The following is a 27762-nucleotide window of genomic DNA, read 5'->3' on the forward strand; positions in this document are numbered from 1 at the left end:
TGACAGTTATGCTTTTGGTGATGATGAGAGGCAGAGGGTAGCACACACAAAACAGCTTGCCTAATGGTCTCCATTCAGGTCCTCCATGAATCACCATTCAGGGTGTGCAAACTGCCCCTCCCTTCTGATATATGTTGCTGGTATCTCAAATGCCTTAGATTCCTCCTGCCCCCAAACAGAATTCTCTACATTCACCGTGAAAATTTGTATTTTGGTGAAATTTTGTGTAAATGCTAGTAGGGCCCCAATTCTTACGTTGCGTTAAAGAGGAACAAAACCTCGATGCTCCCAAAGGGGGTGCCCAGATAGCATTTGAAGTCTTATTCTCATCAGGCCTCCTTGATTAGAATCTGAGCCAACTGTATCATTTGCCCTTGATCCTTGCTGTCACTCCTTTTTAATAATATTTTATAGTTCATCTGTTTTTAAGGGACGTTAATAGTTGCAAGTGGTATAGGAGTTAATATAAGGAGTGCTAGCATGTCATCTAAACTGACAATTATATCATGTTGTAGATCCTGTAGAAAGAAAAATACTCTCAGAGGAGTTACATGGAAATGTTTTTCTTTCTATCGGTCGGATAAAGTATATTGTGTTGTATATGAGGGGCAGCCCAGGACACGAGGCCTCTGGAGAGAAGGAGAAGGCAGTGAATGTGGGAAGGGCTGGGCATCCTCCTCTCGCTTGTCACTTTTAATCACTGTCAATAACTTTTTTTTGTGGCTGAGCCACATTCTCGGGGTTGAGTCTGTCAGCCAGAGTCCCATCAATGTTACTTGCAGTGGTTCCAGGAGAAGGTTTTGGAAGGTGATATTGGGAGAAATGTTGTCCCTCCCTGTGGGAATTATCCCCTTGAGTTTCTCAGGACTGTGGTATCATATCCTATATAACGGCTGGATCTAGACACATCAAAGAAGCATTTCAGTTAAAAGCGTGGTAAACTTCATAAAGCTGACGAAAAATGGGACTCCACCACGCCATATGGTGGTGCGGTGTTTTATAATGCATACAAAATGGTTTTTCTTTACTAATGTAGCTAAGTCCAACATCTGGCCAGTTGCAACCAGCTCAGTGGTTTACTGGGTAAAATCAGTGAGTGTCATTATGTGTCGATAGAGCAGGAAAAGTATCTCATGTAAGAGTATTGTGTGTTGGATGGGGAAGGAAGGATTTGGCAAGGCAGTGAATTATTCTCAAGGTACCGTTTCAACACTTTTCCCCTGTTAGGTTCCTCCAATACTACTGAGGGAAATATCTGTAACCTAGGCAGGCGAAAGGACAGTTAAGTGCTGCTAAGAGACTTCAGCATAACATTGAAATTTGAGCAATACAAATTGCAAAGTAAATTTGCCAACTGGCTTATTTTCATTGGGCCAAAGTTGATTTTATTACAGCAAATAATGTTGGCTGAATGGGTAATTTTTGCAATAGATTTGTGATAAAATACTTTCTGTCAAGAGATGTAAAAGCTTGGACAGGTGGAACCTGTTTAGCAAGGCGTGTGGTTTTTTTAAAAAAAAAAAATTAGCAGGAAAAGCATCGTGAAGGCAGCAGAATAATTGTGATTTTATTTGACAGTTTGTGGAAGAGCAGATGTAGGCATATGACATTAATCTTAAAGCTGTATGTTAGTAATTTTAATGGCTATCCAGTTCAAATACAACTATTGATCTGGAGTAATTAAAATGAAATTATAGTCTTAAAAAGTGCTCTGTCTCTTTGGTATCTGTTTATTGTCCCAGTAATTAACCTAGTAAAAATGCTCCTTTAATAAGTAAAATATGGAGGGAGGGTGATATTTTATTGATTCTGTGACACAGAAAAACCCCACACAAACAAAATTGAACTTTTCAAATGAAGTTCAAAAGTTAATCTATTTTTTATGGGCTTTGCAATGTACCAACCTAGCTTACTTAGCTTTGCTTGGTTGAACCGTTTAATTAATTTGAAATATATCCTTCTAGTTTCAGTCAGCTTTAAGTAATTGTGTTTGGTTGGCTTGCTTGCTTAAATATAAGAAGTAGATAAGTTAAAATGACTTTGTTAAACAATCATTCAAAAAGAAAATTAAATGTTGTTACAATGGCACATGATTTCTCATATAAAACCTCTGGAGTTCCAGTAGCCAGAGCAATGCTCAATAGCAGCCATTCTGCCTTGATTATTCTAGCAATATGGGAAGTGGCAGGGCACATAAAGTTCCTGAGTCAATCCCTTGTATATTCTCTTTAAGACATCTGTTTTCTTGGGATTTAAAAACTATTTTCATAAATGGTGTTTATAAAAAAAAAGTCAGCAGTTCAGTCACATATTGGACTCACGGTGGAACTTTTTCCTGGATAAGTCTGGATATTTAGGATTGTAGCTTAAGGTTTCTATATAGAAGGCTGTGTTATATCTGCAAAGCTTGTGTTAAAATGAACGGCCCAAATCACAAAGAAGGAAACTTAAGTCACCAGAGCTAGGAAGGGCCTTTTCCTGAGCTGCTGCCAGATGGTATAAGCATCATTGGCCCAGCTGAATCAGTGGCCTAACCTTTTACAAGGCGTCTTTACGCATTCAGTGCTTCTTTGACTTTCTGTACTATTCATACTATTATGGTGCTGGAGGAGACTCTTGAGAGTCCCATGGACTGCAAGAAGATCAAACCTATCCATTCTTAAGGAAATCAGCCCTGAGTGCTCACTGGAAGGACAGATCCTGAAGTTGAGGCTCCAATACTTTGGCCACCTCATGAGAAGAGACGACTCCCTGGAAAAGACCCTGATGTTGGGAAAGATGGAGGGCACAAGGAGAAGGGGACGACAGAGGACGAGATGGTTGGACAGTGTTCTCGAAGCTACAAACATGAGTTTGACCAAACTGCGGGAGGCAGTGCAAGACAGGAGTGCCTGGCGTGCTCTAGTCCATGGGGTCACGAAGAGTCGGACACAACTAAATGACTAAACAACAACAACTATTCATACATTCATATGCGCATAGGCCTTGCATCCACACACACACTCTCAAAATAAGGTGGAGGGGAGGTAGGGAGAGGAATAATCATAGCAGCTGACTTTTGTCCTCATCCAGTTTTCTTATATGCAAGCAGTCCTGATTCATCATGACACATACAAGATTTCCAGAGGGTGATAACACAGGTCCCCTCAGTTTGTCTTCTGGCCATAGTTGCATTACAAAAATGCATACCTGTAGGCATTCTTTGGCCGCTTCCGCTGATGGTTTTTTTTGGGGGGGAGGGGAGAGATTGGTATTTGCTAAACCAGATGTATTCTTAAGAAATAGGTGCACCCATTTGGTGGATATGGTGTTCGATTCAGCTAACCACATTACTTATATCAGTCATGTCCAACAGGTAGATCGTGATCTACCGGTAGATCACTGGACATCTTCCTGAGATCACTGGTAGATCACTGGCTCCCCCCCCAATGAAGCTCAACAAGTTTGGGTCCCCTAAAAAAAAGTTCAACATTTTTGCCCTGCACCCCAAAAAAGAGGGCTTTCCTCCTCCTCCCTAAAAAAGCTCAACAAATTTGACCTGAACCCCCAAAAAGGGAGTAGATCACTGCCAGTTTTGAACTGTGTCCGTAGATTGGGTTCCGGTTTCCGCCTGCAGGAATGGCGGACCTGTTTTCCATCCCTCTGACCTTCGTAAGGAATTTGGCGGTTGCTAGGGGAGTAAATGGCAACCCCCTACCCTCTCCGGGGGTTACGGAGAGGGGCCGCTGGCCCGCGATGCCCCCAGACCCACTCCGACTGTTTATGGAGTGGGGGGAGCTTGGGCTGAAGCACTTACGAGGGCCAGGACTCCCGGACGCTAATCTGCATGGCGGGGATTTCCATGATTAAAGAAGATAATTAGGCTTAAATCTATGGACATACTTCAGAAGGAGGGGCAGAAGCGCTGTTTACTGCCGATAAATCTATGCTGCTGAGGGTGAGGAGTTAAAGGGCTGTATTTCATCTGGAAGAAGGATTGATGGGGACGGAGCGATAAGGGAAGCGAGTCTTTCTTTTTTATTTTTTTTCATATGAGTTACTTCGTACCTTCCCAGACGTGATGTCCTGGCTTGTTTGGAGCGAAAGAGAAGCAAAAGACTGTGTGAGTTGAACTTTATAAACTGTTGTTATTGAGTATATTTTTTGAAGATGAGGAGTTGCTGACGAGAAAAGCCCCCCTCTAGTTGGATGGGAGGAGTGCCTGGACGCGTTCGGAGGATTTATGAGTTGTGACGCACTTTGAATTGGAGCAGCGACCTGAAGCTAAGTTCAGCTATAGGGCAAGGAGATCCATTAATTTACCAAGAGTCTATGCATGGTGTGAGGTCTGGTTCTTCTGCCTGGAAAAAGCTGTAAATTTTATAAAGATCGTTAATCTATGAGAGAAAACGAAAGTGATTTGAGTTTTTTTAAGATGGCGCTGCTTCGTGTTGAGAGTCGACGCAATAGGGACGCTCCAGACCAAGAAGATTTATGGGGAGGCTCGACTGATTAACTCACACAGGTGAAAGAACATTTGTGAAACTTTGTTTGACATTTATCTCAGCAGCTGGGAAATAATCGGTTGAAAGAGGAAAACATCTATGTGACTGTAAGGGAAAGATCTGGATTATTATGAACTCGGAGAGACGATTTGAACTTTAGAAAAAAGACGGCAGTGGACGGTTGCGAGGAATCCCCAATTTCTTGAAGCATGGGAACCCAAAAAAATTTTCTAGATGATTTGGCATAACATTCGGTTTGATTGATATATATGTGTATAATTTGAAATAATGAATGTGATATAATTGGTTTTAATTGGAAAATTAATAAAAATATATATTTTTTAAAAAAAGAACTGTGTCCGTAGATTGCAGTCTCTTGGGAGTTGGCCACCCCTGATTTAGGTGCAATAGCTACTCTTCTGATGTTCACACACCCCAGGTTTCAGAAGCCATGGCATAGCCATGTTTAGGAAAATAATATAAGCAGATGTGAATATGTACATGGATCTTGCTGTGTCTTTCTTTGTGTGGTGTGGGGGTTGGAGGGACATATTTTGCTGGTCACAAGGACAACTTTATTTACTTATGCTGCTACATGACATGAAAGGTATGTTAGTGATATAATGTGTAGAAAGTAGACCGTGATAGACTTGCTTACTGACAGAATGAGTAAGCCAGAGAAAATAATGAAATAAGACAAATAGTAGTTCTTAATTTCTAATTTAGAAAATTGAGGGGGTGGGGAACCCTAGGGAAGAAATGTCTACAGTAAAAATTCAGTCTGCTTTTTCAGTTATAGATCGTATGAGAATAATGTGTCTTCATATATTGGGTAAAATTTGGGATGAGCGGGAAATTTGGTTCAGTTTGCATTTTAATGTATGAATTTACCCAATTTGCACTTCCCAAAACAATATGGGAATGAGAGCTCAGAACTGTGCACTTCTCCAAATATTGCAATGGCACACTAAAACACTGATAAATGTTCATGCGCATTTTAAAAAATCACAAAAATGGTGTGGAGATGTGAAGGACTGAATTTAAGAGTGGGAAAACAAGAAACTAAGAAAACCCCAGATTAACAGATAAATTATAATCGAAAGCAAGGAATGGGGGCATAGTAACAACTAAAGCAGAAATCATTTGCACACTTATTAGGGACTAAGATCTACTGGAATCCATCAGTGATAGTGAACTAGGTTTTACTCAGAGTAGACCCATTGAAATTAAGAAACTTGATTAAGGTAGTTGAATCATAGTTGAATAACACCCAATGGGACTTCTGAATAAACTGTTTATGATTGCACTGTATTTCATCACACTGATTCCAAATTGCACTTGACTTTTCACCTTATTTATTTACTTAGTATCGTAACTGATATTTTCCCTATTATGGTTTGTACTAGGAAGAAAAGGAAAAACTGACCTGGAAAGACCGTACCCCTGGCTATCTAGTGAACTTTGCATCTATCTTATTTATGGTAATTTTGCATTTTATTTTCTTGCTTCTTCAACAGTGGCCTAGATTAAATTTGCCCTGACTGCATGGATCTTCAGACTGAACCAATATCCTCTAACATATGCATTACATTTGCTGTTTTCCATCAGCGTATCCTTCTTTTAGACTGAATTGGTGGTGGACTAAGAATTTCAAAAGTTTAAAACGTCAATTGCACCACAAAGTCCAGATTCAGTGCTTGGTGCAGGATTGCAGGTATCTGAAGAAGTGGGCATGCACATGAAAGCTCATACCAAGAACAACCTTAGTTGGTCTCTAAGGTGCTACTGGATATATATATTTCTACTGCATCAGACCAACACGGCTACCTACCTGAACCTGGTGAAGGATTGGTTCACTTACCAGCTAAATTGCCAGATCATGGCTGCCCCTCCCAGAACATCTCAGGCAGTGGATGTTGTCTGTTGCCTTCCAGTGCAGTACAGGATGGTGTTCCCTTGTCAGTGTTGAAGTAAGAGTCAGCTTCTGATTGTGGAATGTGTTGGGAAGATTTACATATCCTTAAAGATGCTAATGACAAACCTAGACAGCATCTTAAAATGCAGAGACATCACCTTGCTGACAAAGGTCCGTATAGTTAAAGCCATGGTTTTCCCAGTAGTGATGTATGGAAGTGAGAGCTGGACCATAAAGAAGGCTGGTCGCTGAAGAATTGATGCTTTTGAATTAGGGTGCTGGAGGAGACTCTTGAGAGTCCCATGGACTGCAAGAAGATCAAACCTATCCATTCTGAAGGAAATCAGCCCTAAGTGCTCACTGGAAGGACAGATCCTGAAGCTGAGGCTCCAATACTTTGGCCACCTCATGAGAAGAGAAGACACCATGGAAAAGACCCTGATGTTGGGAAAGATGGAGGGCACAAGGAGAAGGGGATGACAGAGGACGAGATGGTTGGACAGTGTTCTCGAAGCTACGAACATGAGTTTGACCAAACTGTGGGAGGCAGTGGAAGACAGGAGTGCCTGGTGTGCTCTGGTCCATGGGGTCACGAAGAGTCAGACACGACTAAACGACTAAACAACAAAGATACTGATACCGTAGCAGCCATCCTTTACAGATCCAACAAGGAGGATAATAGTTCTCTGAGCAAAGGCATAGACTGTCAATCATGGAGATGCAGACTCACCAGAAGACCCTACCATGTGGGTCGGGTCACCAAAAGAGTCCTCGACAGGCAAAATTGAGGCTCGTAATTCTAGCCAGTACTGAATATCCTAGAACTAGTGGTGCTCCTATGCCCAGGCAGTTCAGAATTGAGATCAGCAAACTGGATGATGCTGTGGTGGCATAAGCAGGGACAGCCCTGCACTAATACTGCTGCCAATTTAATCGAAAAGGTCAATGGAGGAAACCCATTGGCCAGCCATGTGCAGAGCATTTCCTTTCACAGAGGAAGCTGCTTGATACATGGGCCTTTGGGCTCTCTAACGCCACTCAAGCTCATTAACTGCAGCAAGGAGATTGATTGTATATGCACAAATGTCTGAATATATGCATTTCTGTTAATACCTGTGTGTCTCTTTTCAGATTTCACTGACGTTTTCATTGGTCTTTGGTGTGATTGTGTACCGGATAACTACAGCGGCAGCACTATCAATGAGTCCCAAGGAGTCAACCAAGTCTAACGTCCGAGTGACGGTGACAGCAACGGCTGTCATCATTAACCTTGTTGTGATACTTATCCTAGACGAGATTTATGGAATGGTTGCCAAATGGTTGACAGAAATGGGTAATGCTTTTCCACCCTTCATAAGTGCATATGTTCTGCTTCTTGCCAATGACATACAGTAACTGTTTTTGTCCCACAAAGTAGGACTCTTCCTTCATTCTATAATATTCAAACCTCCTTCAATCATTTAGAGCTGGAGTTTTTATACTGTATTTTGACAAAACATTGAAATTCCCCGGACGCTCATCAGCGATTCCTCAAGAATAGTATCAGTAATGTGGCACAATGGGTCAGTCCGTCTGGCTTTCAACCAGAAGGTTAGTGGTTCAATTATTCAGTTACTGACCAGGGCCGTCTTAAGCGCCCCTGGCGCCGTGGAGTGGCGGATCCCTCCAGCACCCCCCCACCCCGTTTCCCAGCACGGTGGGCGGGCGGGCGCAGCTGCGCATCGAACCAGCGGACCGGCCGGCCAGCGGGCAGGCGCAGCTCGCGGCGCCCTCCTGGCAGGCCGGCGCTGTGGTGCCCTGCGCCACCGGGGGTCTACCTAGAGCCAGCCCTGTTACTGACTAAAGAAGAAGAAGGGGCTATGGCATAGAAGGATAATAGCTGAGCGCAACATCCTGGATAATGTAGCAAGTCAGTTACAATTTTGCTTCCAGTTAACTACAAAAGAACAGTTATTAGATGCCACCCACCTAGAAGCACCCTTATTGACTAGAATTCAGAAAAGACTTCTGGTATAAACAGTTGCAAGCACCTTTCTGCCAAGGGCAGGTTCACACACTTAATGTATCACACTTTTGTGATTTGTTCCACTTCCGTTCAGAAGATCCACAGAAGGGAGACTGCCAATAGACAAGTGATAAGGCTTTTTGACACAGTTTCCTATCCATCTCATGGCTAACTGCTAATGGCTACTCTGCCCGCTCCCTGACTCTTTACACTCTTTCATTCTTCCACTGCTGGCTGAGTCTGAATCTCGGAAGTTGTGCAAAAGCAAGCCCAAGGCTGGGAGGCAACCCCAGCACCACTGCAAGGCAACTGAGACATCTTCTCTGGCCTCATGGAAGATGGCAGTCAGCCACATATTTACTTCCATGTAATTTTTTTATATTGCTAAATCAAGCAAGGAGGGTATCAAAACAGTGTGCATAAAATCAAAACACAACAGGCAAATATCAGAAAAAAAACATGACACAGAGTTGAAAGACAGGGTAAGCTTGTGTAAATAAAATTGTTTTGGGGCTGCCATCTAAAACTAGACACAGGATGTCTGCCTAATATACAAAGGCAATGAATTCCTCATTGTAGGTGCTTCTAGGCTAAAGGCCCAATTCCTTAGGTTTTTGTAATTTTGGATTATGCGGAATGCTTTATCTGAGTGGATGTAGCAACCGAGTAATTTCGTTGTTCCCGCAAGGGGACAATGACAATAAAGATATCATATCTTATCTTGTGGATGCCATAAGGAAGAGCAATCACTGCTTCTCCAGCAGATATCAAAGAATGCACAGGAATGTATGAAGAAAGGCTCGTCCCAAGTGTAAAAGTCACACCTGAAATCTGGCCTCTGGCATATTGGTAGCTAGTGTAAATTATCCAGCGGTGGGGTCACATGCTGTCAATAAGAAGCTCCAATCAACAGCCAGACTGCAGCATTCTGCACCTTCCACAACGGCCTTAAGAGCAGCTCTGTGTAGAGTGTATTGCAATAATCAAGTCATGAGACCGGACACTGAGGTCCAGCTCCAAGGGCCTTCTGGGGGTTCCCTCACTAAGAGAAGTAAGGTTACAGGGAACCAGGCAGGGGGGGCCTTCTCAGTAGTGGCACCCGCCCTGTGGAACACCCTCCCATCAGACGTCAAGGAAAGAAGCAACTATCTGACTTTTAGAAGACATCTGAAGGCAGCCCTATATAGGGAAGCTTTTTTTAATGTTTGATTCTTTTGTGTTTTTATATCTTGCTGGAAGCTGCCCAGAGTGGCTGGGGCAACCCAATCAGATGGGTGGCATATAAATAATAAAATTATTATAATTATTATTGCTATTATCATCTGGAGAGGAAATATGAAGTAAACATCATTAGGGCAGAAACAAAAAGGTGGGTGTGGGCTACCCATGCTTGACTCAGTACCTGAAAGGTGAGGATGAACCCCAAGTCAGAAAGGTGGTGTGTTGTTTAATTTCCTTCCCTCTTTCTGAGGCCAGCATGGAAGCTAAGAACCCTGTACTCCCAAGCAGGTCTTGACATGGTCCTTCTTTCAGATGTAAATATGATGTTTTCCAAACTGATCAGCATCCCCTTTGATCAGAGGAATATGGCTTATTGGTTTATTTTGCGTCACATAAATTATCAGTTGTCTGCATACATCTGTCTTTCTGCTTTCTTCACGACAGAGATACCAAAAACAGAAAAAACTTTTGAGGAGCATTTAATTATGAAAGCTTTCCTTCTAAAATTTGTGAACTCCTATGCACCAATTTTTTACGTGGCATTTTTTAAAGGAAGGTAGGCTGAATATGATTCTTTAGCATAAAGTTGATATTTACACATTGAAATATGGAAAATGCATATGTTCTGCTTATGATACCTCAACATGGATTTGGGGAAGGCTGGAAGCAGATGGAGAGAATCGAACTGCTCCTGGCTATCTCCAAAAAGCCCCACTGGGAAGTGAGAACTGAGGCTTCTCCCTCATGTAAATTCTCTGCATGCCTGCTCTGGACAAGGTGTGGGTTTGCGTTTACCCTGCTCGGCACAGGTTGAGAGACCTCTGGGCTCTTTGTGACATGTGGGGCTCCTGCATTTGTGCCTCGTGTCTTGGGAGAATGGACTGTTGCAGAGGGAGTGCGGCAGATGCCAGCACCCAGAAGGGGTGTGTGGTAGGGGTGAGTTGCCCCTTGTGTCACCACTGAGGGGGGTGACAAAATGCCAGGCGGCACTCACCCGGGGGGGGGGCTGCAGGGCGCCCAAGTCATGCATCTCTCCTGGGAGTGATATGGTGGCTTGGGCGCCCGCAGGCAGGCACAGGCAGGGTCATCTCAAGCAGGTCGGGCGCCCTGGCGCTGTGGCGCGGAGATCGCTCCGGCGCCCCCCTGCCAGCCCCGCGCCACCGAGACTACCCCTAGAGCCGGGCCTGGGCACAGGGCACCCAATCAGCTTGCTCCGCCACTGCCAGCACCTCCCCTCTTATAAGTTAAGGGGGCACGCAGGCATACCTACCATGTTCCTCTCTGAAAAATAAGGGACCGGACCGGAAGTAGCATACCGGAAGTAGCGCAGCGGCCATTTTGGAACTGGCTGGAGCATGCTCAGATGTGACTTTTGATGCTGCTGTGCCCAGTTCCAAAATGGCCGCCGCACCAGAAGTCGCGCTGCAGCCATTTTGGAACTGGGCAGAGCAGCATCAAAAGTCGCTTCTGAGCATGCTCCACCCAGTTCCAAAATGGCTGCCGTGCCAGAATAAACCGGCTGGGGACAGCTGGAAAAACGGGGGTTTCCCGTGGAAAACGGGAGACTTGGCAGCTATGCACACAGGTGTTTTTCTCAAGGACACCCACAGCCAGCAAACAGAGACTGCTCCAGAAAGGGGTTGTGACCAACAGTGGTGAGGGATTCTCCAACACATCACTCTGATTTACTACAGATGCATATATGCAGCTTTCCCGTACCTGCTGAGTAGACGCTATCATTCTACAAGAGAAGGAAAGACAGCCGTGTGTGAATATTTAAAAAAATCTCAGTTACACAATATTAACTGAAATAAATGGAAGACATCCTGCTCTCTGTAGGGCTGGATTGAGAAGTGAGAGTCACAACAATTTTCAAAGAACAATACTATTATTTTATATATCAAAAACCTTTAAGATTTCAAATGGCAAAATCTGCAACTGTATATTAGGGTAGTTCATTAAAAACTTTTTTAAAAAAGCCTGCTCCAAAGGTCTTATCTTACTACACTAGGGATTATATAGTGATATCTGAAATTTCATGCATATCAGTTAATACCTTGACCCTGCTCCACTGAATTGAAATTTCAGCCTTCACGATAGGAAAATGGCCAAGTAAACAGCTATTTTTGTGGAGGAGGGTCAAGATATTAACTGATATGCATGGAATTTCAGATATAGCTATATAATCCCTCGTGTAGTAAGATAAGACCTTTGGAGCAGGCATTTTTACAAAACAAAAAGTTTTTTATGAACCACCCTACTGTATATGTACAGTGGTACCTCGGTTTATGAACACAATTGGTTCCGGAAGTCTGTTCATAAACTGAAGCCTTCATAAACTGAAGCGAACTTTCCCATTGAAAGTAATGGAAAGTGGATTAATCCGTTCCAGACGGGTCCGCGGAGTACTCAACCTGAAGCGTACTTAACCCGAAGCATGGGTGTAATTGGTTCCGGAAGTCTGTTCATAAACTGAAGCGTTCATAAACTGAAGCGAACTTTCCCATTGAAAGTAATGGAAAGTGAGTTAATCCGTTCCAGATGGGTCTGCGGCGTTCGTAAACCGAAAATTCATAAACCAAGGTGTTCATAAACCGAGGTTCCACTGTATGTGTGTTTATAAATTTATATTAATATAATTGTATTACCATCTGAAACTGGGAGGGAGAAAGGTGTGTGTGTGTGTGGGTGTGTGGGTGTGTGGGTGTGAGAGAGAGAGAGAGAGAGAGAGAGAGAGAGAGAGAGAGGGAGAGCGTGCATGCACCTAAGGCTGCAATCTCAGAGTTCTAGCATCAGCCACTGCTGGATCATCTGTGCTCTGGCTCAGAGCCCCAGGGGATGTTTCTGAGACATTCCAGGGAAAAACCGGGAAGGGGTTGATCCAAAGCTTCCTTGGTCCCCTGACACACACCCAAGCTGGGGGAAGATTTAGACATGCTCAGGAGTCTATCAGCACCTCTCCTCTCCCCTCACCAGCTTCCAATGGGAAGCAGAGGAACTGGGGGGTCACTCTTCCACTCTTCTACCCCCACTTATTCCCTGCTGGCTCAGGCCACTCAGGGCATCGGATATGGTGGGTTAGCTGTCTTTGGGTTTCGCACACCCAGTCCTAAGTTAGTTATAAAATATAATGGTACTATGTTTCTTTTAAAATAGCATTCATCAGTTGGCTGCACAAAGTGAGCAATTTTAATTAATTGTTCTGATACTGATTTATTCCATATGTGTGTGCATGTTCTCAGGTTTGTAGGCCGACCTGGACATTATGTGTATGTATTTGCTGGTTACCGAATGGAAGAGGTAAGTATCCCATTTTAAATCTTACTTTGAAATAGAGAAGGGAGAGGGATTCAGTTTGCTTTGCATTTTAATGTGAATGTAACTCAGTTCACGCATCCAAAATAATATGGGAATCAAAACACAGCAATCCTTCAAAATATGCTCTTCTCTGAGTTTTGCACAGTAGTTCACTAACCAAGAAACGCACACAGAAGTATGTATTAGAAGGAAGTGTATATAAAAATGTATATATATATGCATTCTATTAAAGATAATTGCTGGTACAATGTGTTACATTAGGTAAAATGGCATACAGAAATGTGCATCAGGAGAAACATAGACTAAAAGGCTGCTGAATTTTCATTAAATACACACACACAACTCAAACTGGTATAGAAACGGGACGAACTGGATTTAAGATGGGGGGGGGAATGAGTAAAAGGGAGAAACTGGGCAGATTCCTGCATCACCAAAATAGATATTTCATAAATATGCTGTGCTGCTTGAAAGTATGTAATATTCTGGAAGCACTAAAAGGTGGGGGGAGGGTTGGTGGTGGTAGGGAGAATATAAGTTTGTATCTAAATCAATTTTGTATTTTAGTTAAGTTTGTATTTCAGTTAACCTTAATTAAGTTTTGAATATTTTATTTTAATGTTTGTTTATTATTTGGTTATTGATTGCAAATTGCAAATTTTGCAATAATTTGTTTTATAATTTTTGTGAATTTTTTGTGAATTGCTAATAAAGATTAAAAATTTTAAAAAGAAAAAAATTAAGTATGTAATATTCTAATTCTGATTTTCAGCAAGCAAAAACACATAAGGGTGTCATCATTATCAGCTGGGTTTCATAAAGTTGCCATTTTCCTGAAGCTCACATTGATGCTTGGCAAATATGTGGGAATGCCCAGTTGCTTACATGCACTGCGGCAGTGACAAGCAGTGTTGCCCCTGCATTACCCACTCTCCGGAAACCTCTACTTAGTGGTGTTGTGTCTCCCCCTTGCCCTTTCTCTTGCCCTCTAGTGTGCTCCTGGAGGCTGCTTGATGGAGCTTTGCATTCAGCTAAGCATTATCATGCTGGGAAAACAGCTGATCCAAAATAACATCTTTGAAATTGGAGTTCCGTATGTATTTCATTCACATCCGTACTCTTGTTTCTGTAAGGTATCATGTCGTGGCTTTTGGTTTGCCAAAGCCTACTGAAATATTATCATTGTTTGCATACATTATTATTGTTGTTTAAATTTATTAGTTGCTTGTCACCCAAAGGTCTCACAGCAAAGAAAAATATACAATACATGATACTATATAGGGGGGGGGGAGTCGGATGGGAGTGGGGGTGGAGAGAATCATATAATATATTAGTATTTGATATAACATAACATCCATGGAGGTGGGGGAAACCAGCTGTATAAATAGTAGTGCGCAAAATTAACAACACCCAAATAAACAAACAAACAAATGGATGAATTCAACTGAGGTCAAACTTAATTAGCATAGGAGAAAGGGTGCTGGGGTTTCCCCCCTAACAAATTAGTTCCTTATGAGTCAATTGATTAACATAAATTACTTGGAACACATTTAAAAATGAGAATGATATTGCAATTTTTTAAGAACACGTGTGTGGGGAAAAAGGCGTTTGATACACTACTGGGAAGAGCCTTCATTGTCATGAAGAAAGTTGCCACTCAATGCTACCTGTATCTGTAGCAGGAATTTGCAGCAAGTAATTCGGAATGCTTTGGCAAAGACGTCTGAGCAAATGCGAGGGAAGTCAAGAGAGTTATAAGACGGTGAAATCTCTTAGTAGCAGGGGCAGCACATCCCATTTTGCTGTTTGAGGGGAAACGGGCAGCGCCGCTTGGTGCTGCCGCTGCTTCTGACCCCTCCTGCTGCAGCAGTGATCACAGCCGATTTTGGGCTAGGTCACACCAATTTGGGGTGAAATCTTGCCCCAAATCGTGTCAGATCTTGCACACTCCACAACATCTCTTTCTCACAGTTTTGGTTGAGATCTCGCTCAAAATGCGTCTGATCAAAACGGCCTTGGCCCAGTATACCTGAAGGAGCGTCTCCACCACCATCGTTCAGCTGCAAGGAGGGCCTTCTGGTGGTTCCCTCACTGCGAGATGTGAGGTTACAGGGAACCAGGCAGAGGGCCTTCTTGGTGTTGGCGCCCGCCCTGTGGAACGCCCTCCCATCAGATGTCAAGGAAATAAGCAACTATCTGACTTTTAGAAGACATCTGAAGGCAGCCCCGTTTAGGGAAGTTTTCAGTGTTTGATGTTTTATTCTGTTTTTAATCTGTTGGGAGCCACCCAGAGTGGCTGGGGAAACCCAGCCGGATGGGTGGGGTATAAATAAATGATGATGATGATGATGATGATGATGATGATGATGATGATGATGATGATCTTGCCCAAAGTTGACACTGATCAAGGTGGCTCTTCACCACTGGGGGAGGTGGCGGGGCAGGCAAGGCACCCGCTGGGCCTTACCCTGCCTAATGACTGGGCCAGCTCTGCTTAGTAGTACTTTTACAGAATATCTACAAACTATTCTCCCCCACTTTTTGTGGTGTATGCCACCCAACAAAGAACCCCAAACAACACCCCAGCCCGAGAGTCTGTTCAACAGTCTCAGCTTTTGTAGCTGGAGTCAGTCCAGCCCCTGCCCTCCTAGGCCAGGTGGGAAAAGGCCTGCAAGGCAAGGGAGCAGATCTTCCAGGACACACAGCCAAGAATGTACTCACGGGGGCTATTTGTTAATCGTATTTTAGGTCTGCACAGTGATGATCTGTACTGGCTCTCATTATAGTTACTTTAGGCAGCCTGCCAGAGGGAGATAGGAATGAAACAGAATGTTAGTGGCACCAGTAATGGCCAGAAAAGCAAAAAGCGAAAAGTGAACTTCAGACTGGTAATGGCAAATGCATTATACTGGATGGAAGTAGCCAGTGCTTTCCCCCCCCCTTTTTTTTTTTACAAATATGCTTTCCTCAGATGTGATCCCAGATGTGATCTGAGAGCAACTTGAGAACTAAAACTGGCAAAGCACCTTGTAGCAACAGGGGAAGGGATTGAATCATCAACCTCAATGAAGACATATTCGTCAAAGCACACTGAGCATTTTTCTTCACTTTATTCAATTTTCCATATGACACTGGTTTGAGATCCAACTCTCTTTTTCCCATTACAGTCGTACCTCGGTTTACGAATCGCTCGGGTTGCGAACAGTTCGGGTTACGAACTCCGCAAACCTGGAAGTGTTTTCGGCGCGCGCGCTTTGCGCATGCGCAGAAGCGGCGCTCGGTTTGCGACCTTTTCGGGTTACGAACTGCGACCCGGAACGGATCGCGTTCGTAACCCGAGGTACTACTGTATTAACAAAACTAAGAATATGGGGGCTACAATTCACACACTGTTGTTGTTGTTGTTGTTGTTGTTGTTTTATTTGCAAAGTTAACAAGGAAAGGGGAAAAGGGGGAAAAACAATAACAACAACCATAATAATAATAATAATAATAATAATAATAATAATAATAAACCATATTTTGTAATGTTTTAAAGAACTGAAAGATCTTTTTAATTTTAATAATAATAATAATAATAATAATAATAATAATAATAATAATAGACCACCATCAGACACACTTATCTGAGAGTAAGATATGGATCTTCTGAGTAGACATTCATAGGATTGTACCATAGTCTGTTTCAGGGGTCCAATCCAGCCCGCCAGTCGGTTTAATCCGGCCCCTGCGGCAGTTTATTTCGTGGGGTAAAATCCTAACAAAACCTCAACAATTTCAATCCTTAAAAAAGCTCAACAACTTTGGTCAGCCCTTTGGCCGGCCCTCATAACCCTTCACTTCATCAAATCTGGCCCTCTTTGAAAAATGTTTGGACACCACTGGCATTGCACTGTAAGTCCAGCTCTCCACCGTCAAAAGTTTTCAATTGATTTTTTTATTATTATTACAAATACCTGCCATTACTTCCCCACTTTGGTTAGGTGTAAAAGAAACCTTTTTTTGTTTGAACAGGTAGCTAATAAATAGACCTATCACTCCATCATAATCTCTTTTGCATAGCATGCATACTTCAGGTTCAAGGGATTTATTGCAGATTGCAGGGAGGAAGGTTTAGGGCGGCCCTTTGTTAAGATCCTGGCAGCAGAGGATTAACCTGGATTTTTACTCATAGGTATGGTGCACGCGAAACATTCTTTGAGCATCTTTTTTCATGTGTGTCCTTAAGCCGGTGTCTCTGGTGTCATTCCTGGAGAACACTTGATTATTATACTCCAAAGTTTATTTTCCAGACAATGCTTTATATGTGTTTATTTAAGTAAGTTCAAGCAGTGGGACGGAGAGGGCTCTTACCTCACATCCCTGGTGAACTGCTGGTTTGTGAACTCCCTGGTTTGTTGTCATTTCAGCCTCAAGATGGTTGTGAGGATGAAATGGAAGGACCCAGTGAGCCCTCCCACACTTATGTTTGCTACATAAAACAAAAAATAATGCTTTTCTTTTAAGCTGCATCCCTGGGCAACTAGTGAGGCTGTTAAAAGGTTCTGTTTGAGATCCCCAAACTGTTTTAATTAAATTTATTGGCTACATTTTTTTTTATTCCCCAGTAAGTTAAAAAAACTGTTCCGGAAGCTAAAGGATGAGAGGCCTGAGACAAAGGCAAATGAATCCGATCCTTCCAAACCACCTCAGCAGTGGGAGCTGGACCACGCCTTGGAACCTTTTACTGGGCTGACCCCAGAATACATGGAAATGAGTAAGGCTTTTGAAATATCTCTTTTCAGCCGCTAATATCAAAGCAGTCTTTTTTTCTAAAAAAAAAAGCTGTTTCTACAACTTTTATAGAGCATGCAGAACTTACTCCTGTTCTTTAAAAACATTTTTTTAAAAAAACTACTTGGAACAATTAGAAATACTCATGATGTCAATAGGTAAATGTAAAGGGACCCCTGACCATTAGGTCCAGTCGTGACCGACTCTGGGGTTGCGCGCTCATCTCGCATTATTGGCCGAGGGAGCCGGCGTATAACTTCCAGGTCATGTGGCCAGCATGACAAAGCCGCTTTTGGCGAACCAGAGCAGCACATGGAAATGCCGTTTACCTTCCCGCTGTAGCGGTTCCTATTTATCTACTTGCATTTTGACGTGCTTTTGAACTGCTGGGTTGGCAGGAGCTGGGACCAAGCAACGGGAGCTCACCCTGTCACAGGGATTCGAACCGCCGACCTTCTGATCGGCAAGCCCTAGGATCAGTAGTTTAACCCACAGCACCACCTGGGTCCCCTTTTCATGATGTCAATAAGTAAATGAAAAAAAAACACAATCAGAATAAACTAACCTAATTTAACAGCTTGAAATTAAACAGGAGAGAGAATGACGCCTAACGGTAGTATATGCAAATGGAGAGGGGCCATTGGAAAAAGGCCTTCCACGGAGACCCACTCTTACCACACTTTCGGAGTCCTGGGGCTTGGGGAGATGGGTGCCAGGTGAGTCTCCCTTAACCAACAGATGAGGAGCCAGACACACTCAAGAAAACCCATGGCTTGTGCTTGGGGCAGAGTTTGGCTTGCCTATAGAATATAGATTAGGAGCAGGTGGTAAGGCTACCCCGGCCTCAACCTATGCTTGCACAGTGATTCAGGTGATTCAGGTTATATAAAAGCCCACAACCCAATATCAGTGGCCTGCCTATTTATTTCTGGCTTCAGGTACAATTTAAATATTTTTATTCCAATCACACACACACACACACACACTAGCTGGCCCTGCCATGCATTGCTGTGGCTCAGTCTGTTAAATGGAGGCTCTTCAGACTCCCCTCACCTTCAGAGTCCCCCTGTTTTACGTGTGTTCTGTTTACACAGGCATATCCCTGTGATTCCCCCCACCCGTGCCGATCCATGATGTATCCCGCCCCCTCCTCCCCCCCACCCCCGGCTTATCCCTGTGGTTCCCCCCACCATGTCCCGACCCATGATGTATCACAACCCCTCCTCCCCCCAACCCCCACCCAGGCGACTCAGTACCTCCATTTGGCCTAGTCTGTAAAGGCTTCGGCCTAGTATGTAAACGGGAGCTGAGGTGCTGTTGAGAGGGAAGGTTTTATAGGTACAGTAACAGTGTAGCCGTCGCTAGAGGGCGCTGGTTTGCAACCTGGTTCTTTTCCCAGCATACACTTTCATCTGATTTGTGAGTTCTGGAACACAATTGTTTTGCGGGTTTTACCTGGCCCAGGTGTGACATCTGTCTTTAAAAATGGTATGGGCTTGCTCTTGTAGTCACATTTGACTTTGTGTCAAAATTTGAATGCAATCGGTCAAGCTGTTTCGTTGAACATTGGAGACAAACACACATCCCCAGTTTACATTTATATAGATAGATAGATAGATTCCAGCAGGTAAATCTGATTATCTTTAATATTAATGGCTCGCCATCTTTGTAATTTTACCATGTGGCACAGTATGCTGAGTCCTGGCTATGAGATTCAAGAAACATGGAAAGCTAGAGTAAAATTAAACCTTCTTCTCCCTGTGGTGCACAGTACGTATCACTAAATTCAGCTGTCAGATTCACTGCTGATTGACACAGACCACCCACATGGAGCGGAAGTTCTTTGAGATGCTCAGCACTGGAGCTGTCAGTTGAGATTGTTCTGAAAGGGCACCAGGCAGAAATGAAGATGAAAGGAGCACTTCAGTGGAGAATGTTTGCATACTTTCAAAACTGAAGAACAGGACTCGCCAGAGAGAGTCACTGAATTCAGAAAGGAAATTTTTAACTGCAAGAAAACATGTTGTAGTTAAATGCAGCAACATGCCTCTGAGAAGAAATGGTGTAGCCTAATCCTAAAATGCCACCTTGATTAGATTCAGTTTTGGAATCTGTGTAACTTTGTGTGGATGTCCCTCTTCACCTGTACTGGTCCTTTTTGGCCATATGAACTGAGAGATAGCAGGGCAATTCTACCTGTCTGTATGTTAGGGGAAGATATTCTGAAACAGTACATGGCAACCCTTAGATTAGAGTCACGTGTAAGGTCCTCCAAAGGCAAAAGTCATCTTCTTCTTCTTTGGCGATCACTCATAGCCAAGTAAGATTGTCTTCCATAAACACGGTTTGAACAATGAGTCCGTAAGTGACTGTGGAGGCCAATTCTGGACCCACACGTCCTTCCACAGTGGGGACATTGGTTCCCAGGAGGGAGTTGATCACGGTGTGGATTTGCGTGCATTCCTCTTAGCACGTTTCTCCCTTGCGTTTTGAGTTCGAGTGTCTTCAAAGTCCATGACACCTTTGGTAAAGGCTGTTCTCCAACTGGAGCGCTCGCAGGCCAGTGTTTTCCAGTTGTCGGTGTTTATACTGCATTTTTAAAGATTTGCCTTGAGACAGTCTTTAAACCTCTATTGTTGACCTCCAGCATTACGCTTTCCATTTTTAAGTTCGGAATAGAACTTAAATGATCCAGCGAGTGAGAAAGGCAAAAGTATGTGTAATAAGAAGCACAGATCTGCCAACAAAAATAGGTGGCCATATCAGATACCCACCTCCACTTCTATAGTACAAATCATCACTCTGGTCCTGATGTCATTATGTGGAACGCTTTTCCATCCACAGCGTTAAATGGAGGAAGAGCAAGGAAATATACAGCATAATGAGATCTAGGCCCAAAGGAAGTTGCATGATGGAGGCGAGGCCCAATAAGGGCCAGTTTCTCAGCACTGTCCCCTCTGTTTCTTACAATGTGCTCTTCTACCCCTGGTAGCCTATGCTGATTGAGGTGTTTTGTTTTGTGAAATCTGCCCGGAATGCTTGCTAGAAGAAGCAGCACCCTGTCACTAGCTGGCATGATGCTTTAAAAATTTCACTAGCTGACTTCAAACTAGAAATGAAATATAATTTAAACAGAAACTAGAAGGCTGATGGCCAAAGAATTGATGCTTTTGAATTATGGTGCTGGAGGAGACTCTTGAGAGTCCCATGGACTGCAAGAAAATCAAACCTATCCATTATTAAGGAAATCAGCCCTGAGTGCTCACTGGAAGGACAGATCGTGAAGCTGAGGCTCCAATACTTTGACTACCTCATGAGAAGAGAAGACTCCCTGGAAAAGACCCTGATGTTGGGAAAGATTGAGGGCACAAGGAGAAGGGGACGACAGAGGACAAGATGGTTGGACAGTGTTCTCGAAGCCACCAACATGAGTTTGACCAAACTGCAGGAGGCAGTGGAAGACAGGAGTGCCTGGCATGCTATGGTCCATGGGGTCACGAAGAGTCGGACACGACTAAACGACTAAACAACAACAACAAATGTGCTGAGACAGTCTCTGTAGTAAGGACACGCTGCTTGCCAAAACACTAATACTGCTGCAATAATAGCTTAATCTTGATAATGTGAGAGGTTTTTTGAAAGCCAAAAATCAATAATAATACACTCTCTTGTAATTAGCTGAAGACTTTGTGAGCTTTGAAAACGAACTGCACCTTGACTGCATCTGGGCCTAGTTTGTATCTGCCATCATGGGAACACTGTTCGAAGAGACTGCACAGGGCAAATGTTGAGACCTTCCAGGATACTTACAGCATAATAGCCGTGCTGCAGTCAGGGCTGATGGCTGGTTCCTCAACAGAAAGCGAAGATTAAAATCAGAAAGTCAAAATTAAGAGCAATGACCCTAAGCTGTTTCATGTCCTGAGAAATTTTTTAAGGGTGGGATATACATTCCTTTGCCAAATAAACGCTCTAAGGATATGCAGGACACCACCCCACAAGCAGATTCTCTGACCTGGTGTGTCTGTCACTGAACTTCTGTTTAGATTGCAATGAACGTATTTTGCTATCCAATTTTTTTTCTTCCCTTCTACTAAGCATGTATGTCAGGGGTCAGCAAACTTTTTCAGCAGGGGGCCAGTCCACTGTCCCTCAGACCTTGTGGGGGGTCAGATTATATTTTGGGGGGAAATATGAATGAATTCCTATGCCCCACAAATAACCCAGAGATGCATTTTAAATAAAAGGACACATTCTACTCATGTAAAAACATGCTGTGCGCAGGCTGGATTTAGAAGGCGATTGAGCCGCATCTGGCCCCCGGGCCTTAGTTTGGGGACCCTGATATATGTGAACCAAGGATTTCTATATAACAGAATTAATTATTTTCCTGCTGAAGGCAGTCAGAAGTCTAGCATCCATATAAAGCGAGGCAGAATAAGGTTCAGGGTCTCTAAGCCTTCTAGGATTAATTCTGAAGATTTAGAAGAATTCCCCCTAAAGCAGGAGAATCCATCAAAACAAAAGAAATATTGCCACATTCTTCTGTAATCTCCACGATGTAGCAGGATTTGAAAGTGTCATCTTGGAGCATCTTGTGGAGGCATGTTGTATACATCAATTATGTGAGAAATCATTAGCGGCTATTGCAGACACACAATAGTCAGGCTCTTTCTTTGTAGTGCTGCATCAATTTTTTGTCAGTTTTGGTTTTTGCTGCGAAAGTCAACATTATGGAGGGGTGTGTGTGAAAATGTCCATAAACAAACCCATATGCCAGTCTTCTATGCTTTTGTACAAATTTTCCCTGCTCGCTTGCTCTTCAGGGGGAAAGAAATACCATTTCCATTATAAGAATCAGTGATATTCTATTCAAATGTGTTTGTTTTTTTAAAGTAACAAAGTGCAAATGTGTAGAATTGCATGCAGATGCCTTATTTTTACTGCATCACAATGTGACAGAGCCTTGGTTCAGTTATGTCAACAACGAGGTGTTCCGCCTTTCCTCCCCTGCCTTCACTGCCTTGCAAACAGTTTTTCATCCTTTCACAAATGCTGCAAAAAATTGCCAAAAAGGGGAAGTTTAGTGGAAAGGAGGTCTGTTTCAGAAGGGGCAAAATGTTCACAAAGCAAACACCACTATTCCCTTCCATAGGTAAAGGTAAAGGGACCCCTGACCATTAGGTCCAGTCGTGACCGACTCTGGGGTTGCCCGCTCATCTCGCATTATTGGCCGAGGGAGCCGGCGTATAGCTTCCAGGTCATGTGGCCAGCATGACAAAGCCGCTTCTGGCAAACCAGAGCAGCACATGGAAACGCCGTTTACCTTCCCGCTATAGCGGTTCCTATTTATCTACTTGCATTTTGATGTGCTTTTGAACTGCTAGGTTGGCAGGAGCTGGGACCAAGCAACGGGAGCTCACCCCGTCGCAGGGATTCGAACCGCCGACCTTCTGATCAGCAAGCCCTAGGTTCAGTGGTTTAGCCCACAGTGCCACCTGGGTCCCTATTCCCTTCCCTTCCATAGCCTGCACCAAAGCAGTCAGTTTGGCTACAATGCCCTGGTTGGCCCTTCTAACTTGGAGATTTCTATGCTACAGCTATAGAGAGCTCTGTTACAGATGAGATCTGGTATAGCATAGGGTAGAGAGGAAACAAAAGTCCATGGGTTAGGAAGCCACTAGCTAAAATCATACCTGTGATTTTACTGCATCAGACACAGATCCCAATACATGGAGGTCAGTGCAAGACAAAATCAAAGGCAGAAGTAAAGGAATCCATGGCCAGCAAGGAGCAATGTCACCTAGTTGCTTAGAGCAGCATGCAAACCTAATCCAGAAGTTCTGGTTACAGGTAACAGGTAGGTAGCCGTGTTGGTCTGGATCGAAGTAAAATAAAAAAATTCCTTCAGTAGCACCTTAAAGACCAACTAAGTTTTTATTTTGGTATGAGCTTTCGTGTGCATGCACACTTCTTCAGATACAGTGAAATGGAAGTTTCCAGGCACTTATGTAGAGAAGGGGTGGGGAGTGGTGGGGATGGGGATGGGGGATCACTCAGAAGGGTGGTGGAAATGGGTGATTGACTGACTGATAGCTGTTGATGACCGGAAACGACTGCAAATGGTTTTGCATGAAAAAGCAAGGGTGGAGATGGCTGAAGATCGCTTATCATGTATAATGAGATAAGAACCCGATATCTCTGTTCAAACCAGGTCCCTCCATGGTTTTGAGCTTGGTGATAAGTTGCAATTCAGCAACTTCTCTTTCCAGTCTATTTCTGAAATTCTTTTGTAGTAAGACAGCTACTTTGAGATCTTGTATAGAATGTCCTGGGATATTGAAGTGTTCTCCTACTGGTTTTTCTGTCTTCTGGTTCCTGATGTCAGATTTATGTCCATTTATCCTTTGGCGTAGGGTTTGGCCTGTTTGTCCAATATAGAGAGCTGAAGGGCACTGTTGGCATTTGATGGCATACACAATGTTAGAGGATGAGCAATTAAATAGTCCTGAGATGGTATGTTGGATGTTGTTGGGGCCAGTAATGGTATTGTCTGGGTGTATGTGGCAGCAAAGTTGGCATCTGGGTTTATTGCAGGCTCTGGTACCAGTGTCCATGTTAAGTCTGGTGGTTGTATTATTGTGGGTGAGGAGTTGTTTAAGATTGGGTGGCTGTCTGTAGGCAATGAAAGGTCTTCCTCCCAGAGCTTGAGAAAGGGAGCTGTCATTGTCCAGGAGAGGCTGTAGATCTCTGATGATGCGTTGTACTGTTTTAACTTGGGAGCTGTATGTGATGACTAGTGGTGTTCTGTTATTTTCTTTTTTGGGTCTGTCTTGCAGCAGGTTCTCTCTAGGTATCTGTCTGGCTCTGTTGATCTGTTGTTTAACTTCATCAGGTGGATATTTTAGTTCTAAAAAGGTTTGCTGTAGATCTCTTAGGTGAGATTCTCTGTCTGTAGAGTTGGAACAGATGCGGTTGTAACGTAAGGCCTGGCTGTATACGATGGATTGTTTGGTATGTTTGGGATGGTAGCTAGAAGCATGTAGATATGTTTGTCGGTCAGTTGGTTTTCTGTATAAGGTGGTGTCTATATGTCCATCCTGTATTTTTATAGTAGTGTCCAAAAAATGTATTTCTTGCATAGATTGGTTCATTGTTAGGTTGATGGTGGGGTGAAAGTCATTGAATGTCTGGTGGAAGGTTTCCAGGGTCTGTTGTCCATGTGTCCAGATAATAAAAATATTGTCAATGTATCGCAGGTACAGGAGAGGTTTGAGTGGGTAGGAGTTAAGGAAACGTTGTTCTAAATCTGCCATGAAGATGTTGGCATACTGTGGGGCCATGCGGGTGCCCATGGCTGTGCCGCTGATCTGGACGAACAGGTCATCACCAAATTTGAAGTGGTTGTGGGTAAGGACAAAGTGGCAGAGTTTGGTAGCAAAGTCCGCTGTGGTTTTATCTGAAATGGTGTTCCTTATGGCTTGTAAACCATCATTGTGTGGGATGTTGGTATATAGAGATTCCACATCCATAGTGGCTAGTATAGTATTGTTAGGAAGATTGTTCAAAGATTGTATTTTCCTCAGAAAATCTGTGGTGTCACGTACGTAGCTGGGAGCACTGATAGCATATGGTTTCAGAACAGAGTCCATATAGCCGGAAACACCCACTGTAATGGTGCCAATACCTGAGATGATGGGGCGTCCTGGGTTTCCTGGTTTGTGTATTTTGGGTAGAAGATAGAAAGTTCCTGGCCGAGGTTCCGCTGGTGTGTTTGTGAGGATCTGTTCTTGGATGTGTAGGGGTAGCTCCTTAATAATCTTGTTCAGTTCTTTTTTGTATGCTTGTGTGGGGTCTGAGTCCAATTTCATGTAAAAGGCAGTATTGGAAAGTTGTCTGTGGGCCTCCTGGATGTAATCAGTTTTGTTCATGATGACGACAGCTCCACCCTTGTCTGCCTCTTTAATTATTATGTCTGGGTTGTTCCTGAGATTTTCTATGGCTCTCCTTTCAGCATGGTTTAGATTTTGTTGTAAGCGATGGTGTTTTCTGGTCACATCCGTTTGGATTCTGTGGCGGAAGCATTCGATGTACAGATCTAGTGTGGTATTGCGTCCATCAGGAGGGGTCCATGTGGAGTCCCTTTTTGTGTAACTTCTTTTCGGTGGTAGTTGGTGGTCAATGTTCTGTTCATTGATGCGTTTGGAGGGTGATGGTTGTTCCCCAGTAAGTTGAGAGGTGTTGTGTTGTGGGGATGTAGTTTGTTCTACTTTGTCTTGTTCTTGTGTGTGATGAAAATACTCCTTCAGGCGTAAACGGCGGAAAAATGCTTCCAGGTCCCCGCAGAACTGAATCATGTGTTGGGATTTGGCAGGGCAGAATGATAGTCCCCGTGAAAGGACGGATTCCTCAGCTGGGCTGAGTGTTTGCTGTGAAAGATTGACAATGTTGTTGATCTTGTTTTGATTGGTGGCCTGTAGGTTGGAAAGGTTGCAGAGTTTTTTTATTTTTCTGGTTCTTCAGTAACTCCAGTTGAGAGTGGTAAATGGTTTGTTTTTCCTTGTGGAACTTCTGCCAGGCTGGGTGAATCCTGATGGAGTTTTCTGTTTGGAATACAGAACGCCGATAAGATGTTTCAGCAGTTTCTTAGATAAAGTGTGGCATAGTTTTCTAGCATATTCCGTGGGATAAGTTGATTGAAGAGGGTTCTTAATTCTAAGACCCTTAGGTACAATGTCCAGGTTTTTGCATTTAGACAGAAAGAGGATGTCAGTTTGTACCTGGGCAAGTTTCTTGGTGAGGTTGATGGACTTCCATTTCATGCGGCTCAATGTGGTGCCTTCCATAGTTCTGGTTACAGGTAGGTAGCCGTGTTGGTCTGGATCGAAGTAAAATAAAAAAATTCCTTCAGTAGCACCTTAAAGACCAACTAAGTTTTTATTTTGGTATGAGCTTTCGTGTGCATGCACACTTCTTCAGATACAGTGAAATGGAAGTTTCCAGGCACTTATGTAGAGAAGGGGTGGGGAGGGGTGGGGATGGGGAGGGGGGATCACTCAGAAGGGTGGTGGAAATGGGTGATTGACTGACTGATAGCTGTTGATGACCGGAAACGACTGCAAATGGTTTTGCATGAAAAAGCAAGGGTGGAGATGGCTGAAGATCGCTTATCATGTATAATGAGATAAGAACCCGATATCTCTGTTCAAACCAGGTCCCTCCATGGTTTTGAGCTTGGTGATAAGTTGCAATTCAGCAACTTCTCTTTCCAGTCTATTTCTGAAATTCTTTTGTAGTAAGACAGCTACTTTGAGATCTTGTATAGAATGTCCTGGGATATTGAAGTGTTCTCCTACTGGTTTTTCTGTCTTCTGGTTCCTGATGTCAGATTTATGTCCATTTATCCTTTGGCGTAGGGTTTGGCCTGTTTGTCCAATATAGAGAGCTGAAGGGCACTGTTGGCATTTGATGGCATACACAATGTTAGAGGATGAGCAATTAAATAGTCCTGAGATGGTATGTTGGATGTTGTTGGGGCCAGTAATGGTATTGTCTGGGTGTATGTGGCAGCAAAGTTGGCATCTGGGTTTATTGCAGGCTCTGGTACCAGTGTCCATGTTAAGTCTGGTGGTTGTATTATTGTGGGTGAGGAGTTGTTTAAGATTGGGTGGCTGTCTGTAGGCAATGAAAGGTCTTCCTCCCAGAGCTTGAGAAAGGGAGCTGTCATTGTCCAGGAGAGGCTGTAGATCTCTGATGATGCGTTGTACTGTTTTAACTTGGGAGCTGTATGTGATGACTAGTGGTGTTCTGTTATTTTCTTTTTTGGGTCTGTCTTGCAGCAGGTTCTCTCTAGGTATCTGTCTGGCTCTGTTGATCTGTTGTTTAACTTCATCAGGTGGATATTTTAGTTCTAAAAAGGTTTGCTGTAGATCTCTTAGGTGAGATTCTCTGTCTGTAGAGTTGGAACAGATGCGGTTGTAACGTAAGGCCTGGCTGTATACGATGGATTGTTTGGTATGTTTGGGATGGTAGCTAGAAGCATGTAGATA

At 43.4% G+C, this 27762-nt stretch overlaps 1 protein-coding gene across 1 annotated transcript in view; it reads left to right on the forward strand.

The window, feature by feature from the left end:
* ANO2 (anoctamin 2) overlaps window positions 1-27762 on the forward strand; it is a 145614-nt gene that overhangs the window by 103598 nt on the left and 14254 nt on the right. Inside the window, exons 14-19 of the mRNA XM_060275139.2 lie at window positions 5891-5965; window positions 7531-7732; window positions 10070-10181; window positions 12868-12925; window positions 13933-14033; window positions 17548-17696. Coding sequence (XP_060131122.2) covers window positions 5891-5965; window positions 7531-7732; window positions 10070-10181; window positions 12868-12925; window positions 13933-14033; window positions 17548-17696 — 697 coding nt within the window. The remainder of the gene's footprint in view (window positions 1-5890; window positions 5966-7530; window positions 7733-10069; window positions 10182-12867; window positions 12926-13932; window positions 14034-17547; window positions 17697-27762) is intronic.

The sequence above is a fragment of the Zootoca vivipara genome, chromosome 5, assembly GCF_965207765.1.
Source record: "Zootoca vivipara chromosome 5, rZooViv2.hap1.1, whole genome shotgun sequence".
In the NCBI taxonomy this organism is placed as follows: domain Eukaryota; kingdom Metazoa; phylum Chordata; class Lepidosauria; order Squamata; family Lacertidae; genus Zootoca; species Zootoca vivipara.